Source organism: Podarcis vaucheri (genome assembly GCF_965113315.1).
Source record: "Podarcis vaucheri genome assembly, chromosome: 9".
NCBI lineage: Eukaryota > Metazoa > Chordata > Lepidosauria > Squamata > Lacertidae > Podarcis > Podarcis vaucheri.
In genome coordinates, this window is record NC_138767.1 from 19405126 (window position 1) to 19419816 (window position 14691).

Genomic DNA, 14691 nt, shown 5'->3' on the forward strand with positions numbered 1-14691 from the left:
TCTCTCACCAATTCCTTTCATCTGTGTGGTTCAGCAAAGGGTAGGGTTGATCCCTGAGATCACTGAAGAGCAAAGAGACCCAGTGTGCCTCAGGTCTCTTTGGGGCTTCCTCCGCCCTCCACCCCCTTTGGAACTGTGAGCTAACTAACAATTGAAAACCTGTAATTTAAGTATACCTTGATTCTAACTTCCATGGAAGAAGGGGCTTCCTTTGAATTATTGTGTCTTCATTCTAGTGTACTATTGTGTTTTGTGAGATACATTTGAATTGAAGAGGACACTGCCTTAATTTTGGGAAGACCACATCTTTATCTTTGCAGTTCCTGAACCATAAAGTAACTTTAAAAGAGATTTTCATTTTCTGTTCCTGCTAACAGGAGATTGGTAACTAGATATTTCCGGCAAATACAAGGATTAGTGTTCCGACCATTTCTGCAATCTGTATGATCAGGGTGTTATCATAAGTGATAGGAGCTTGCACCAGGTTCACATATAGCTCATGAGTTTTATTATATACTGTACAGTGGTACCTCGGGTTAAGAACTTAATTCGTTCTGGAGGTCCATTCTTAACCTGAGGTACCACTTTAGCTAATGGGGCCTCCTGCTGCCGCTGTGCGATTTCTGTTCTGATCCTGAAGCAAAGTTCTTAACCCGAGGTACTATTTCTGGGTTAGTGGAGTCTGTAACCTGAAGCATCTGTAACCTGAGGTACCACTGTATTAGGTATTTATTTCTTGTATTTATATCCCAACCTTCTTCAAGGAGCTCATGGTTCTCCCCAGCGGCGTAGCGTGAGTCGTCAGCACCCGGGGCAAGGCAAGTAATTTGCGCCCCCTAACCCGGGGCAAGGCAAGAGAGACAGTGAGTGGCCCACGGTCAACCAGTGAGCTTCTTGGAATTTGAACCCTGGTCTCCCAGGTCCTCCTAGTCCGACACTCTAACCTGCGCGTGTATGAAATTCCTAGCAAACGGCTAGAACCAGCCATAGCAAGCCCAGGGCTGGACTATAACTTCGCTGCCTGGTATGTGTGTGTGTGTGCTGCTTTTCAACTCGCAGGGAGAGTTCCTCATAAGCGAGAACCTTTTTTAAAAAAACTGTTTCGCTCTCAGGCGGCCCAAGGGCTAGAGCTCTTGAAACCACCTCGTCGTGTGACATTGACACAAGAGAAGCATCTGGCGCTGGTGCTTGAGACTGAGCGCGCCACGCCTCACGTCCTTCCGCGGCGGCGGCGGCGGCGTCTCCCTCTCTCCCTCCTCGCAGCTGCTTCTGCCCTCATTTGCTTTCCCGCCTGATGGGCCCTCGGGGAGTTTGGAGGCGCGCGAAGCGGCGCGCGCGGGGGAAGGGGGGGGGGAGAGAAGTGTGTGGAGAGCCCCGGCCGCGCTTTTGCCTCTCATTTATTATGATGACCAGCGCGCTGGCGAGGTTAAATAGTTGCCAAGGCGCCAGCAGCCCGACTCCATCTCCTCCTCCTCTCTGTCCGGGCGGGAACTAACGACCCCACACAACAACTGCTGCGAGAGGAGAATCACGTTGTTCGAAACAGCTTCGCCTTCCTTCTCCCTGAGGCACTTTTCTCCCTGGCCGAGCAGCTCGAGGCGGCGGCGGCGAAGCCGGCCACGGAGGTCTCCGCCCCCTGCCCCCTGAGGAATGGAGTCGGGGGAAGAGTGAGAGGGGAAGCGGGTGTCGTTGGCTTCGCTCCTCCGGCGGCGTCTGCGTTGGGGCTGCGGCGGCGGGAAGCATGGCAGAGGCGCACGAGCAGGTACAGGGGAGGCGCGCGGGCAGGTGGGAAAGGGCATTCGGGACGAAGAGGCTCCCTCTTCCTCCTACGGGATCCAGAAACGGAGTTTTCCTCCTCGGACACGGGCACGTAGGTGGGCCGAGGGAGATGCATGTCGAGCTGGGGGTGGGCGACGACTTTCTTTCCCCACCCACCGGCCTCTTCGTGGGTCTGGGGCGGGAGCGAAGGAGTTTCAGTGTGCAGAAGAAGAGCGCCCCAAACAGCCAATCTCAGGGGCGCGCTGCGCTGCGAAAAAGTGTCTCTCACTGCGTCTTTTTAAAAAAAAAAATATGCATTATATATTTATTTAAAGGGACTTGCTGCCCTTCTCTCTTCAGTTCGAAAACGAGACGGTCAGAGCAGCTGGCGTCGAAACGCAACAATTAACCACCAGGACGAGGTTTCTGCGAAGTTCCTAAGATCGCAGCAGACTCCAACAAGCTGCACACACTCTTGGCCGCACCTGGAAAACTTGTTCCACAATAGCACAGTGCGTCTCTGTGTGTGGTTGCTCAGAAGTAAGTCCAGCTGGGTTCAGTGGGTCTCCTTTCCAGGTAAGTGGGTACAGGAATGCACCCCGGTAGTGCAATTCTAGCCATTGCTACCTGGAAGGAAGCCCCATTGAGTCCAGTGGGATTTACAGGATCACAGCCTTATTCTTTCAGTCTTTAAGGTGCTATATGATTTAATGGTCAGGGGTCCTTCACCTTTTTGACTCTTGCACAATGTGCATTTGTCTTTGCTGGTAGGATAGAATCCCATCTGCTCTCATTCCTACTGATGAGCAATTAGAGGTGTTTCTCCTGAGCTGGGGATTGCTTTAGAGGGAACTTGGGCAATTTCTTAGGGAAACAAGGTTTGTGCCACTTGGCTTCATAGCTCAACATTTCCGTTGACTTTTATAGGGAGGCTCTGCTCTGCACCCTTTGTGAGTTGTAGATCATTTTGAGGAGGCGTCTTCAGAACTTGGTGGTGATGAAGTGGCAAAGTGATTGAATTGTTGTGTGGCATCACTGAGCTCATCCCTCAGACTGGCTGTGGTGTCCACTTTGGTAAAAAGAAAAACATTACATAAAAAGGACATGAACATTATTCAGAGCGTATTCATTCATTCATTCAGGATTGATTTTTATGCTGTATTTGAGAGCATTCCTAAAAATCTTCTTCCAAGCAGCAAGATAAGTGACTGCACTGTGGTCCTTAAGATGTTGCAGGTTTCCCACTTCTATCAGTCCAAGGCAGCATAGGAGGTGATAAGGGATCATGGAAGTTGTTTTCCATTAACTTCTGGGAGGGGTTTGCAGGTTCTCCCCCTTTTTTAAAACAAAGAATGGCTTACTCTCTTTCCCTGATTTTAAATAAAGAACTGTGATTATGTGATAAAGTTTTTTTAAAAAAAAACAAAACAAAAACCAACCACAGGAATATTCACTAGGAAAACTTAGATGGTTTATGGGTCAGGTCTGCAGCACAGAAGAACTCCTGTCCTAGAGTGGCAGGGACAACCCAGTAAGATGGGCAGGATATAAGTAAGAAATTATCACCAGCATCATCTGTCAGGCTAGTGAACCATTGCAACTCCTTGTGTCCATGTTGTGGTTTATAAAGTTGATGGGAGGATATGAATATTTTTGTTGTTTAGTCTTTTAGTCATGTCCGACTCTTCATGACCCCATGGACCAGAGCACGCTAGGCACTTCTGTCTTCCACTGCCTCCTGCAGTTTGGTCAAACTCATGCTGGTAGCTTCAAGAACACTGTCCAACCATCTCATCCTGTGTCGTCCCCTTCTCCTTGTACCCTCAATATTTCCCAACATCAGGCTGTTTTCCAGGGAGTCTTCTCTTCTCATGAGGTGGCCAAAGTATTGGAGCCTCAGCTTCACGATCTGTCCTTCCAGTGAGCGCTCAGGGCTGATTTCCTTAAGAATGGATAGGTTTGATCTTCTTGCAGTCCATGGGACTCTCAAGAGTCTCCTCCAGCACCATAATTCAAAAGCATCAATTCTTCGGCGATCAGCCTTCTTTATGGTCCAGCTCTCACTTCCATACATCACTACTGGGAAAACCATAGCTTTAACTATACGGACTTTTGTTGGCAAGGTGATGTCTCTGCTTTTTAAGATGCTGTCTAGGTTTGTCATTGCTTTTCTCCCAAGAAGCAGGCGTCTTTTAATTTCATGACTGTTATAGAACCCCTAAAATGACTTATAGACTAGTAAGCTGGGAATAGCATTAACTGATCTGATGGAAAGTAGCTATTAATAACTATAATGATTTTTTAAAAACCACGATTGAAAACAAACATTGTTCAACTTATAATGAATATAGTCGTACCTTGTATCCCAAACGCCTTGGTATTCAGACGTTTTGGCTCCCAAATGCTTGGAAGTGAGTGTTCAGGTTTGCAAATGTTCTTTGGAACCCGAACGCCCAACAACACTTCTTTGGCTTCTGATTGAGTGCAGGGGCCGTGTCTTGGTTTCCAAACATTTTGGAAGTCCAACGGACTTCTGGAACAGATTCCATTCAACTTCCAAGGTATGACTGTACCCTCTTAGGTTTTCTAGAAGTTCAAAATCTAAGGGCAGCATTACTGGAATCATTAGTATTTTTTTATTAAATTTGTATATCACCTTTCATCTGTAGATCTCAGAGCAGTTCATAACATAAAAATACAGTATAAAAGAACAGCTTTACAAAGCCTCACAAACCATCATGATGATTATTTTGTACTTTTTAAATGGTGTTTTAATTTTTATTGCATACATATGGTTGCACATTGCCCTGACATTTTATGAGATGGTGGGGTTTAGATACTTTTATAAATAAATAAATAGTTTTAGCAGCAAGGCTGCAGCTATGTTCGTTTGATTTAAACAATTTTAATGCTGTATTTTATGTTGTTCTAACCAACCCTGGGACCTTCTCATGAAGAGTGGGTGGTAGTAGCCGTAGTTGTGGTAATAATAATAATAATTAATAATAATAATAATAATAAGAATAATAATAATGTAGACTGTGTGTTTAAATAGGCACTCTAAATAAGAATACGTCTTTAGATTTCTACTCTGTCCTGACACAAGATTTTTTCTTATATCCTTTCAAGTTTGTTTTTAAAAAGAAGAGAGATGGATGTTGCTTTATGCATGACTTAGAGCAAAATTTCTCTATTTCATAAATTACCCTGCCAGGAACAAATCTAGGTTTATTCTGTGGACTCTCCAAGGAGCCAGTTCTCTGATGTCATATTTGAATTTCAAAAACACATACCTAAAATAAATAGCAACATATGAGGAGGCCCAAAGTGCCAAGTGAACCTTGTTTGAGAGCTGCAGACAAGTGGTTAATTTCCACCCCCTTGTGTTCATTGAATGGGCTGGAAGACCTTTCCATTCTGCTCATCACAGGAGTCTGTACCCCTATGCTTTGTGTGAGTTATCTGTGCTGGGAATCAGTGTTGAAATGTTCCTTTTCTTCATAAGGTTTTGTTTCTTTTGGACTTTATCCCTTCACATTTTATACTTTCCTAGGTTCACCAGGCTCTGTTCCTTCTCTTAACCTTTACTTTGATTTCTTTTATACTCTGGGCAAGGGTAACCACTGGCAGGTTAAAACATTTGTCATTGTTTTATCCCATGCTTGAAGAATCAAAGAGCACAAGAAGAATCCTCCTGGTTCATACCCAAGGGTTCGTCTAGTCCAGTATCCTGTTCCAGTCATCCAGTTACTTCCAGGAAACCTACAGGGTTTGAAGGCAACAACTCCACACTGCCCTGCCTACACTGCCTCTGAAGTTGGAGCTTCCATTTACTTATCATGGCTAGTAGAGGTTGATAGGCACCCTCCATCAATATGTCTAATTCCCCCTGTAAATCTATCTAAATCAGCAGCCATCACCATGTCTTGTGGTAGCAAAACTCGTACTGTTTCCCCCTGAAGATTTTGTTTGTTTAAAGGCTGTTTAGGAGACAGGCTTGGACTCAGTTGGCGAGATCTATGGACCAGCAAGATCACTCTCTGCTTATATAAGAGAAAATGCACATAAGGTTTGTCACGGGTGGTGTATGACCTTGGTCAAAATATTTCGTGTTACTTCCAAACTAGCTCCAGAATATTGACATGTCTGTGGAGGCTAGGGTACCTATTTCCCCCTGTGGTGGGGGTGTCCTCCAGTGCAGAATCTTTGGTCTGCACTATTCCGGGAAATCTGCAATATAACAAGAGACCATATACAGGTTACACTACATTTGCCACTTCTGCCTGTGTTTGAAGATATATGGATGCTCAGTTTAGGGATAGATTGGTTTCTTTGTTAACCATAGCAAGGTTGTCAGTTCTGACTTGAATCTTTTTCTTTAGCTTAAAAATATTTGGAACTTGAATCATTTCAGGAGAGGGGGAATACATGCCACCTATGAGTGCTAAAAGGTACTGCAACACATGATGCATTTCATGGTGTTTGGTGGAACAGCAACATATGTAATAATTTACAACAGGAATCACCAGCATTGTGCTTTGAGATCTGGAAGCCTTGAAGAAGTAATATACACTGATATTATATAATATTTTATTTCCTTTGATTGCATGTTTTGTACTACTGCATGCCTTTCCCCACACCTGCTAACCTAGCTGTATCCCATATACATTTGTGGTCTATTCTTATAGCTCTGGAGAGGGGACGAAAAGCATTTGTGTATGAAGGAGCCCCTGATAGTTTAACTGGCATGTCTTCATACAATAACACTCCAAAATTATACGCCTCTTTTTAACATTAAAAATATTGTTTGCTCGCAAGACTTCTGTAGATGGGCTGGTCCATGTTATCTTAGCTTGTTGCAAAATACAGCTTAAAAAATCTTCTGTTGTTGCTGTTAATGAGAAAAAATAAATTATTCAGTCCCTTGGAAAACTTTAAGCATACCAGGGTTGGGTGATGGTAATCTCTTAAATCTTACCAGTATGATTAATTGGTCTTAGTTCTACTCCCATTCAAAGATAATAGAAAATGAAATCTTTACATATCAGAAGATAAGACTGCTGGAATTGTGGTTCTGACAGAATGAGCATGGTGGGAAGTTTGCCATTTAATTAAATAAGAGACCTATGATTTTATCTGTGAAACAAAAATGGCAAAAACTGATTAGCTACAATACATTCTACTTTTAGAAGCATCACTGTGGTCTGTTCACAAATGGATGTTGGTAATAAGCCTGGTTAAATTTAAGGACAACAGGTGAGGGAAAGCTGTGCAAAAACTGCCAGCAGTACAATCAGACAGTGCTTAAAATACTTAGGCTCCCTCTGGATTCTTAGAAAAGCTGTCATTCTCCAGCCAGACATGCTTGTTAGGCACCATTAAGAGTTGGCTGCTAAGTAGTGCAATTCAAAGCATGTAGTCAACAACTTGCCATTACAACTTTACAGTATGATGAATTTTTTTTTTTGTTTGGCATTTTTACTCAGATATAATGGAAAACAAGAGTGGAAAAAAAATCCTATTGCTCATGCAGTCACAGTTTACTATTGACAAGTTTGAATAAGAACAAAACAATAAGATGTGTGTCTTAAGTACTAATTAATATAAGCAGACATTGCTCAGTTATCTGATCCTAATGGTAAATATTTGTCTCCTAGCTCAATCTGCCTACAGCACTGGAATAACATTTTTACAATGCCATACAACTGTGTAGTTTGTGCCATTACGCTTGTGCAGAATCAGTGTGCCCTAGTCTAACATGCTTCATTGCCTTGTTTAAATTTATGTATCCAGTTCCTGTGCTTTCACTACAGAGTTATGATGACGGAGTTGCACCTTCTCTCTAATAGTATCACAGAAATAAGTTTTTCATGCAAACATTAGCCCTTAGTTTCTTATATTGAACTCTGTATCTACCTTAATATGAAAGAGTCAGGAGGATTTTTATTGACTTACAGAATGAATCTCAATAGTCAAGAACAACTTGTGATCTATGTAGTCAAACACAACCCACGAGTTATGTATGGCAACCCAGCAGAGGTTTGACAAACTTTCTATATTTGTTGCCTAATTGAACTTCAAAAAGAAAAAGAAAAAAAGGTTTTAAACACTTGGCACACTGCTATGGAAAGGCTACATTCTGCATATTGAGTCAAAGAATGTTTGCAGAATGTTTAAAGTATTATGCCCTTATTGTAAAGTTTTTTGTACAAAAGACATGTTGCCCCTTTTGTACTTGTCTGATTATTTGGTTCGGTTTCTGACCTCGACTATTTTTATCCTGAAGTTCACATACAAGAAGCAGCTATATTAACCTTGGGAATAGTCACATGGATTGGTTTGTGACCCAAACCTTGCTGATAATATTTGGCAGAATGTAGGAATGTAGATGGGGAAATGACACATTTCTAGAATAACTTCAGTTTAGGGGCCTGTATTTTCCTGCAACACCAAGAAACCATGGTTTAATTATCATGAATAAGCCCAAGTCTTGGGTTTCCAACATTTCTTCTCTCTTCATCATTTGTATGTGAGAGTGAACTATAGTTTCATGTAACATACACACTTAGAACTGTATTTTGTTCTAACTCTAGTCTGTTTACAAATCTGGTTATCAAACCATTTTTTTTTTTTATTAAGTGGAATTCTTTGCTTGTTTGCCATAACCTAAACCATGGCTTAGGAGATCTTTTGAATTTAACTTGTAATTTGCAGTGAGTAGTTTATATTAGTTAAGCCAAAGTAATTGGATTTAAGCTTATGTTGTCCCATTGATAGCATTAGTGCAAAGGGATGATATTACTTTACCCGGGTTGTAGATGAGGATGAATGAAGGCTTTTCTGCTAGAGTTTATTACAATTTCTGAATGGAGGTTAAGAGAAACAACTGGACAATGGCCAGCAAATCCCACTGTATTTGCTGTTCTTACAGTTCTTTGGAGTCGGTGGCGGAGCTAGTTGCTCTGGCACCCGGAGGGCAGGGCGAGCCACCCACCCACCCAGGGGGGTGATCGGCATAGCGATGGGTGCCCCTTGGGGGCGATCAGCACAGCGATTGGCGCCCAGGGGGGGTGGTGCGGCGATCCACCCCGGGGGGATTTTGTCACCCTCTCTCAGGGATGACACCCGGGGCAATCTGCCCTCACCGCCCCCTTCCTATGCTGCTGTTTGGAGTGAGCTATGGCACTTGTACTGGCTCAGATTTGAACCATTTGCCTTACTTAAATCATATGCATTGAAGTTAGTGAAACTTCTAGGTATGTTACGGGCTACATTGTTATTTACAGACAGGACTATGAGAAACTAAGCCAGATATACCTTGTGGAATTATGTTGGGCTAGACTGAGTTAAATCAAACCCTGGTCACATCATTAGTCAGACCAGTGGTAAATTTGGTATTATCTACACTGTCTTGCTCAGACTTCCTGTTTCAGACAGAAGTCTTTCCCAGCCCTAAGAGGAAACTCCAGGGATTGGATCTGGGGCCTTTTTCATGTGGTGTATCAATGAGTTACTCCCCCACCTCAGATTGTCACCCCCGTGCCTGAACCAGTGTCCTATCAAATTTTAGCACTTTAACTTATCCCCCCCCCCCAGTATTGTACAACACTTCCTTTGACATGTATCTATGACCCTGCATGCAACACTTTAGTTTTTTTTAAATCTATTTTATTATTAAACAAACAGTGGCCAGTACAAAGCTTTATCTAACTCTTTCCCAGCTTTGATCTAATGGAAATATAGGCTCAAAGGAAAGCAACTGCAAACTTGCTTCAAAGATTGCTTCTGTCTCCAGAGATAGCAGAGTTTCCAAACCTAAATACAAATGAAGCAGAAATATAAACCACTCTTTGATTATCAAATTAAAAACTTTCTGACGTCTGCAGGCTTATTACTTTTAGTTCTTAAGCTCTAAATAATTATGTTGCAGTTTTTCTGTTGTTGATATTGGCCAAGAACCAAAAATAGTGTGGATTTCTGCACATAACACAATGGCCTATTTTGTATGTACCTTATTTTTCGCCCTATAGGACACACTTTTTCCCCTCCAAAAATGAAGGGGAAATGTGTGTGCGTCCTATGGGGCGAATGCAGGTTTTCGCTGAAGCCTGGAGAGCAAGAGGGGTCGGTGCGCACCGACCCCTCTCGCTCTCCAGGCTTCAGGAAGCTATCCGCAAGTCTTGCAAGCCCAGCGGGATGTCCTGCGGGCTCGCAACGCTTGCGAGCAGCAGCCTGCAGTCCAAAAGCTCGGGGGACAGCGGGGAGGCACAGCGCTGCCACCCCGTTATTCCCCGACCTGATCTGGAGGCTGGTGGGGGGGAGAAGCAAGCTTGCTTCTCCCCCCTGCCAGCCCCACAAGCTCTGGGGATAGCGGGGAGGTGGAGCGCCGCCACCCCGCTATTCCCCGACCTGATCTGGAGGCTGCAGGGGGGGGGAAGCAAGCTTGCTTCTCCCCCTGCCAGCCCCACAAACTCGTGGGATAGCGGGGCAAGCTGTCCCTGAAGGCAGAAGAGGGAGACGGAGCGCTCCGTCTCCCTCTTCTAGCTTGGGGATGGCTGCGCAAACCTGGGGGGGGGGATAAAAATGTTCCCCTTGATTTCCCCCCCCCAAAAAACTAGGTGCGTCCTATGGGCCGGTGCGTCCTATAGGGTGAAAAATACGGTAGTTTCAAACCATGAATTAGCACTATGTATAAAACTCTTGTCAGTCCTGCAGTCTCTGACTTCTTCCTCAAGTGCAGGTACAAGGAGTCTGAATGTGTCCAATTCTGCCCTAGAAGCTAGAATTTGTCAATGGCTATGTTTGTATGTAAGGCTGAACCATGGTTAGTATTAAAAGGACAAGCTATAGTGAACTTGTGCTTCTTTTTTATATTAACTGCAGCTTGTGATGTCTGGGCTTTGAAAAATTGCAGTTAGTCTATGGTGAGCTAGCTTATTCTCACTAAACATAGTTTAATACAAAAACTAGTTAATACAATTTAGGGTTCAGGAATAATGCTGAAAGAGAAATGAAAGCTTCATACTTCCTTGTAGCTGCACTGGGCTAGGGGAAAACGAAGAATATGAGCCAGAAACACCTTGTAGCTCATTTTTGTTTTGCTAAATGACAGTTTTGTATTGCGTGCAAACTTGGTGGTTATATCCAAACTTAGGAGAACACCGGTTAGTTGAAGCTTTGGATTTCTTAATGAGTATGAACCGTGGTTAACGAACATAACTGATGGTTTGATGTTGGCTTTCTTGAGCAAATCATTGTGTCCACGCTCATTCCTGTAGTGCTTGGCAATAGTTAACATTAGTGTCATCAAGAAGGTTACCCTCAGCAAATCTTGAAACAAAGTGTTTGGGATGAGACAGTGTCTAAGACACAGATGGGGAACCTTAAAGTAGAAGTGGGGAATTTGTGGCCCTTAAAATATTGCTGTGCTGCAACTCCCATCAGCTCTAGGCAGTGTGACCAGTGGTCAGGAATGATGGGAGTTATAGTCCAGCAACTTCTGGAGGGTCATGAGTTGTATATCCCTGATCTAAGGTGCTTTGAGCCCACCCATGAGGCAAGGTGAGATGACCACCTCAGGGATCAAGATCCACATGACAGCAGATCCCAATGCAGATCTTTATTCCCCACCTTGTTTCTGATGTAGATCTTCACTTACTCCATCTTCCCTGGTGCAGGGAGCAAGGGGGTACCATTTTGTGGTTCGCCTTAGGTGCCAAGGTATCTTGGGACAGTCCTGGTTGAGCTTTATCCTTTTAGGGATTAAAACTCATACCCTGGATGTTGCCCAGAGGAGGACAGAGAGTCAGTGCAGATGTTGGAGTACTAGCATAATACAGGGACAGATTCTCAGCCCATTTACAGGACATGCTCGTTTTTGCATAAACTGAAGTTTCCAAGTGGATTTCAGAATGTGTTTAAGACACTACAAATGTAAATGAAGAATGTAGGGACCTCACAACATAGAAATGATTATGCATAGTGGGTAGGAGGTGTTCCTGGCTATCTCTGCACCTGTCATAACATTATTTTATCCCCTGATTGATCCTTTGCATTTTGAACATAGAAGACATTTTCAAATGTTCTTTCTTGACAGCTATATTTCATTTTCAACCTCTCCCCCTCAATTCTCTCTCGCTTCTGGGCAACCCACTATGGTTTTGTCATACCTCTTACCCAGAACATTCATTAAACAGCTGTATAAAGTAACAAGCCATATATCTAGTGCAATTTAGTACCTTTAAACGCTGCTTTCTTAACTCAGTTGAGTTGTACTACAGAGAAAGTGCAAAGAAGATGATGAGGGATGTGTGAATCAAAGATTTGAAGTGACTGCTAAAGAGGCCTTAAAGACAGCTATAAAGCATAAAGCACTGTAAAGCACTGTAAAGAAAAGCAAGATGAACACCAGTAAGGTGTCAAATGGAATAAGAATTTGTTTGGGTGCAAAAAGAGAGAGAAGGAACTCCAAATTCTCACTGGCTAAGGGTATGTGCTAGCTTTAATTTGGTCATGCACAAACATCTGCACACTGGCATAATAAAACAACCTGATCTTATGTATGGTTACCACCAGTCACCAAATCCAGTGAGGCTCACCAAGTATAAAATCACAGCCAAAATCCTTTTGAGGCCTTAGTGGGAAAACAGTTATAAGTTAAGAAAATCATGTTCTCAAATAGATGCCTTGCAAATATTTGCAATGAGCATGCAAAATTCTGCCTTCACTTGCCTTTGCCCTTTCCTCTTCCTTCAATTTCCAGTTTAGAATTCAGAGTTATTTTTATTCACATGCTGTGATAATTGCATTATGGGAAAAGCTGAGGGCTGAGAAGTAGATTTTCTGGTTTGCAGTGTAGTTTGCAAATCCATGCTTTTTTTGGAAGAGATTGTCACAATCGTTGGCCTGTTCCCCTAATTGTTTTGCCTGCTGTTTACAAATAGAACCATCACAGAGAATAAATCCTCATTTCTTGTGATACGCTCCATGCTGCATGAGACCTTTGATATGCCTACTATTCATTGACTACGTAACAGGATTATATACCATTTATCAATTTATGAATTGCATGTGTTCTTATGTAAATACAATTTTATTATAATGTATTTTTGTTTATGCTCAGAAATATGTTGTGACCCAGAGTCATTTTTTGTGTAATGAGCAACTAGCAAGCTACAACAATGACAATCTCAAGGCACGTTCTAAACTCACAACCAGCCTTGGACATGGAACTGAAGAAGTCATGTGCTTGCAAGGAGAATGAAAACTAATTTAGAGATAAGCAGATGGAATCCTTTGTGAAGAGCCTGTCTATCATTTGTAGACCCAGGAACCAGCAGTCAAGATGGCATAAGTTTTACAAGCAATCACTTTGCCTTTTGTCAAGATCTCTTGTTCACCTGTTCTTTCTTCCCAGACATATCAGTAGACCTACAGAGAAAGTGCTGTATAGCAAAGAAGTGCTTGGCATTAGGCTGGAGTACTGAGATCCATTCATGAATGAATTTAAGGGGCTTGAATGGTTTCTTGTTGCTCTGGAACAAGTTGTCTTCTGCCTGGGAACCCTCCACAGAACTGCTGATTACCTGCTGCTGCTACCAAATTTCCTTTGGTAGTGGGCTTCCTGGAAAACTATTGCCATCTCTGTGGAGCTCTGCCTCTGGGTCACAGCCATCTGCCACCGCCTATTCATCTCTGATTGGCTTTAGTCAGGCTTCAAGGGCTTTGTCGTGCTTTGGCTAGCCAAATCAGGCACCAAGCCAGCTCTCCCCAGCTGTTGACAGGGATAGAAGAGGGGTTATGTTACTGTTCGCCTGCTTAACCCTTGTGCTTCTTTCTTCTTGACCTACATTTGACTCAAGTAGGGCTGGGTATGGTGCAGCCACATCAGCACAGTTGAATTTGCATGCATGAAATGCCACCACTTATTATTTTGCATTGGTTCAAGTGTTCCTGAATTTAATTTAAATTTGCACTCTAAACAGTAGGATTCTTACGATTGCAACTTCACACTAAACATTCTGGACAGAACATTTAAGATACACTCTTTGCAACTTACTTCTAGATAAGCATGTTTATGGCTGAGTAGTAAAATAGTGTATTTTGCTGTGTATAACACGTCCCCATGTATAAGACAACCCCTATTTTTTTGGACCGCAACAATTTTTTTGGAGCTTTTTGGGGGGAGAGATTTCCCAGCCTGCCCACCAATGCAAATCGCATGCATCGCCACAGCCACCAATCATACAAACGATCGCCGCCAAAACCCCACCTGCCCATTCGACACAACCACAGCTGATTGCATGCACGCCTCGCCACTGCCATAAATCGCACACCCAATTGCCACAGCCAATTGTCAGCAGGCCTTATCGCAGTGACTAATCACACGCCCAATTGCCACTGCCAGTCTGCTGGCTGCTGCCACCAATCACCCGTCGCTCCTCTGCTATCCGTGTATAAGATGACCCACAATTTTTGCCTACTATTTTTAAGGGGAAAATATCGTCTTATACATGGAAAAATACGGTACTTCTACTTTCTATTTGTGATCTACTTCATGAGCTTAGATTTCAGTATATTCTAAATCTGAAAAGAAATGCTGTATGTGTGAACTTTGTCAAGTCTTAATGTTAACTCTGTATACCGAGACCATGCTTTGAAGGACAAACAGGTGAAAAACAACTGACCCTGTTAGAGTTCATTTTGCTGAACTCAATATATTTTAGCTTCATGCTCATAAAAATTCATGAATACTCAAGTTCTCTTGGATATCTGATTGACAGGATTTGGACAATAAATGTTTAAATGGCAGACCTTTCCAAATGCCATGGAAACTCATAAGCGAAATTTATTGTTGGCTCTAGATAGCACTTCCACAAAGTACTTCTATATTATTAAGGTCATCATCTGATGCACAAACTATAAACATACCTT

The 14691-nt window shown here is 42.9% G+C and overlaps 1 protein-coding gene across 4 annotated transcripts in view; it reads left to right on the plus strand.

The window, feature by feature from the left end:
- Positions 1-1280: 1280 nt before the first annotated feature.
- Positions 1281-14691, plus strand: part of LOC309540995 (melanopsin) — a 45217-nt gene continuing 31806 nt past the window's right edge. For 2 of the 4 annotated variants that reach the window (XM_082238377.1, XM_082238380.1), the window contains exon 1: positions 1281-1762. In XM_082238377.1, the coding sequence (XP_082094503.1) occupies positions 1742-1762 (21 nt within the window). In that variant the 5' untranslated portion in view covers positions 1281-1741. Of the gene's footprint in view, positions 1763-2093; positions 2299-14691 lie in introns of all 4 variants that reach the window. The other 2 variants (XM_082238378.1, XM_082238379.1) reach the window with 2 other exon arrangements.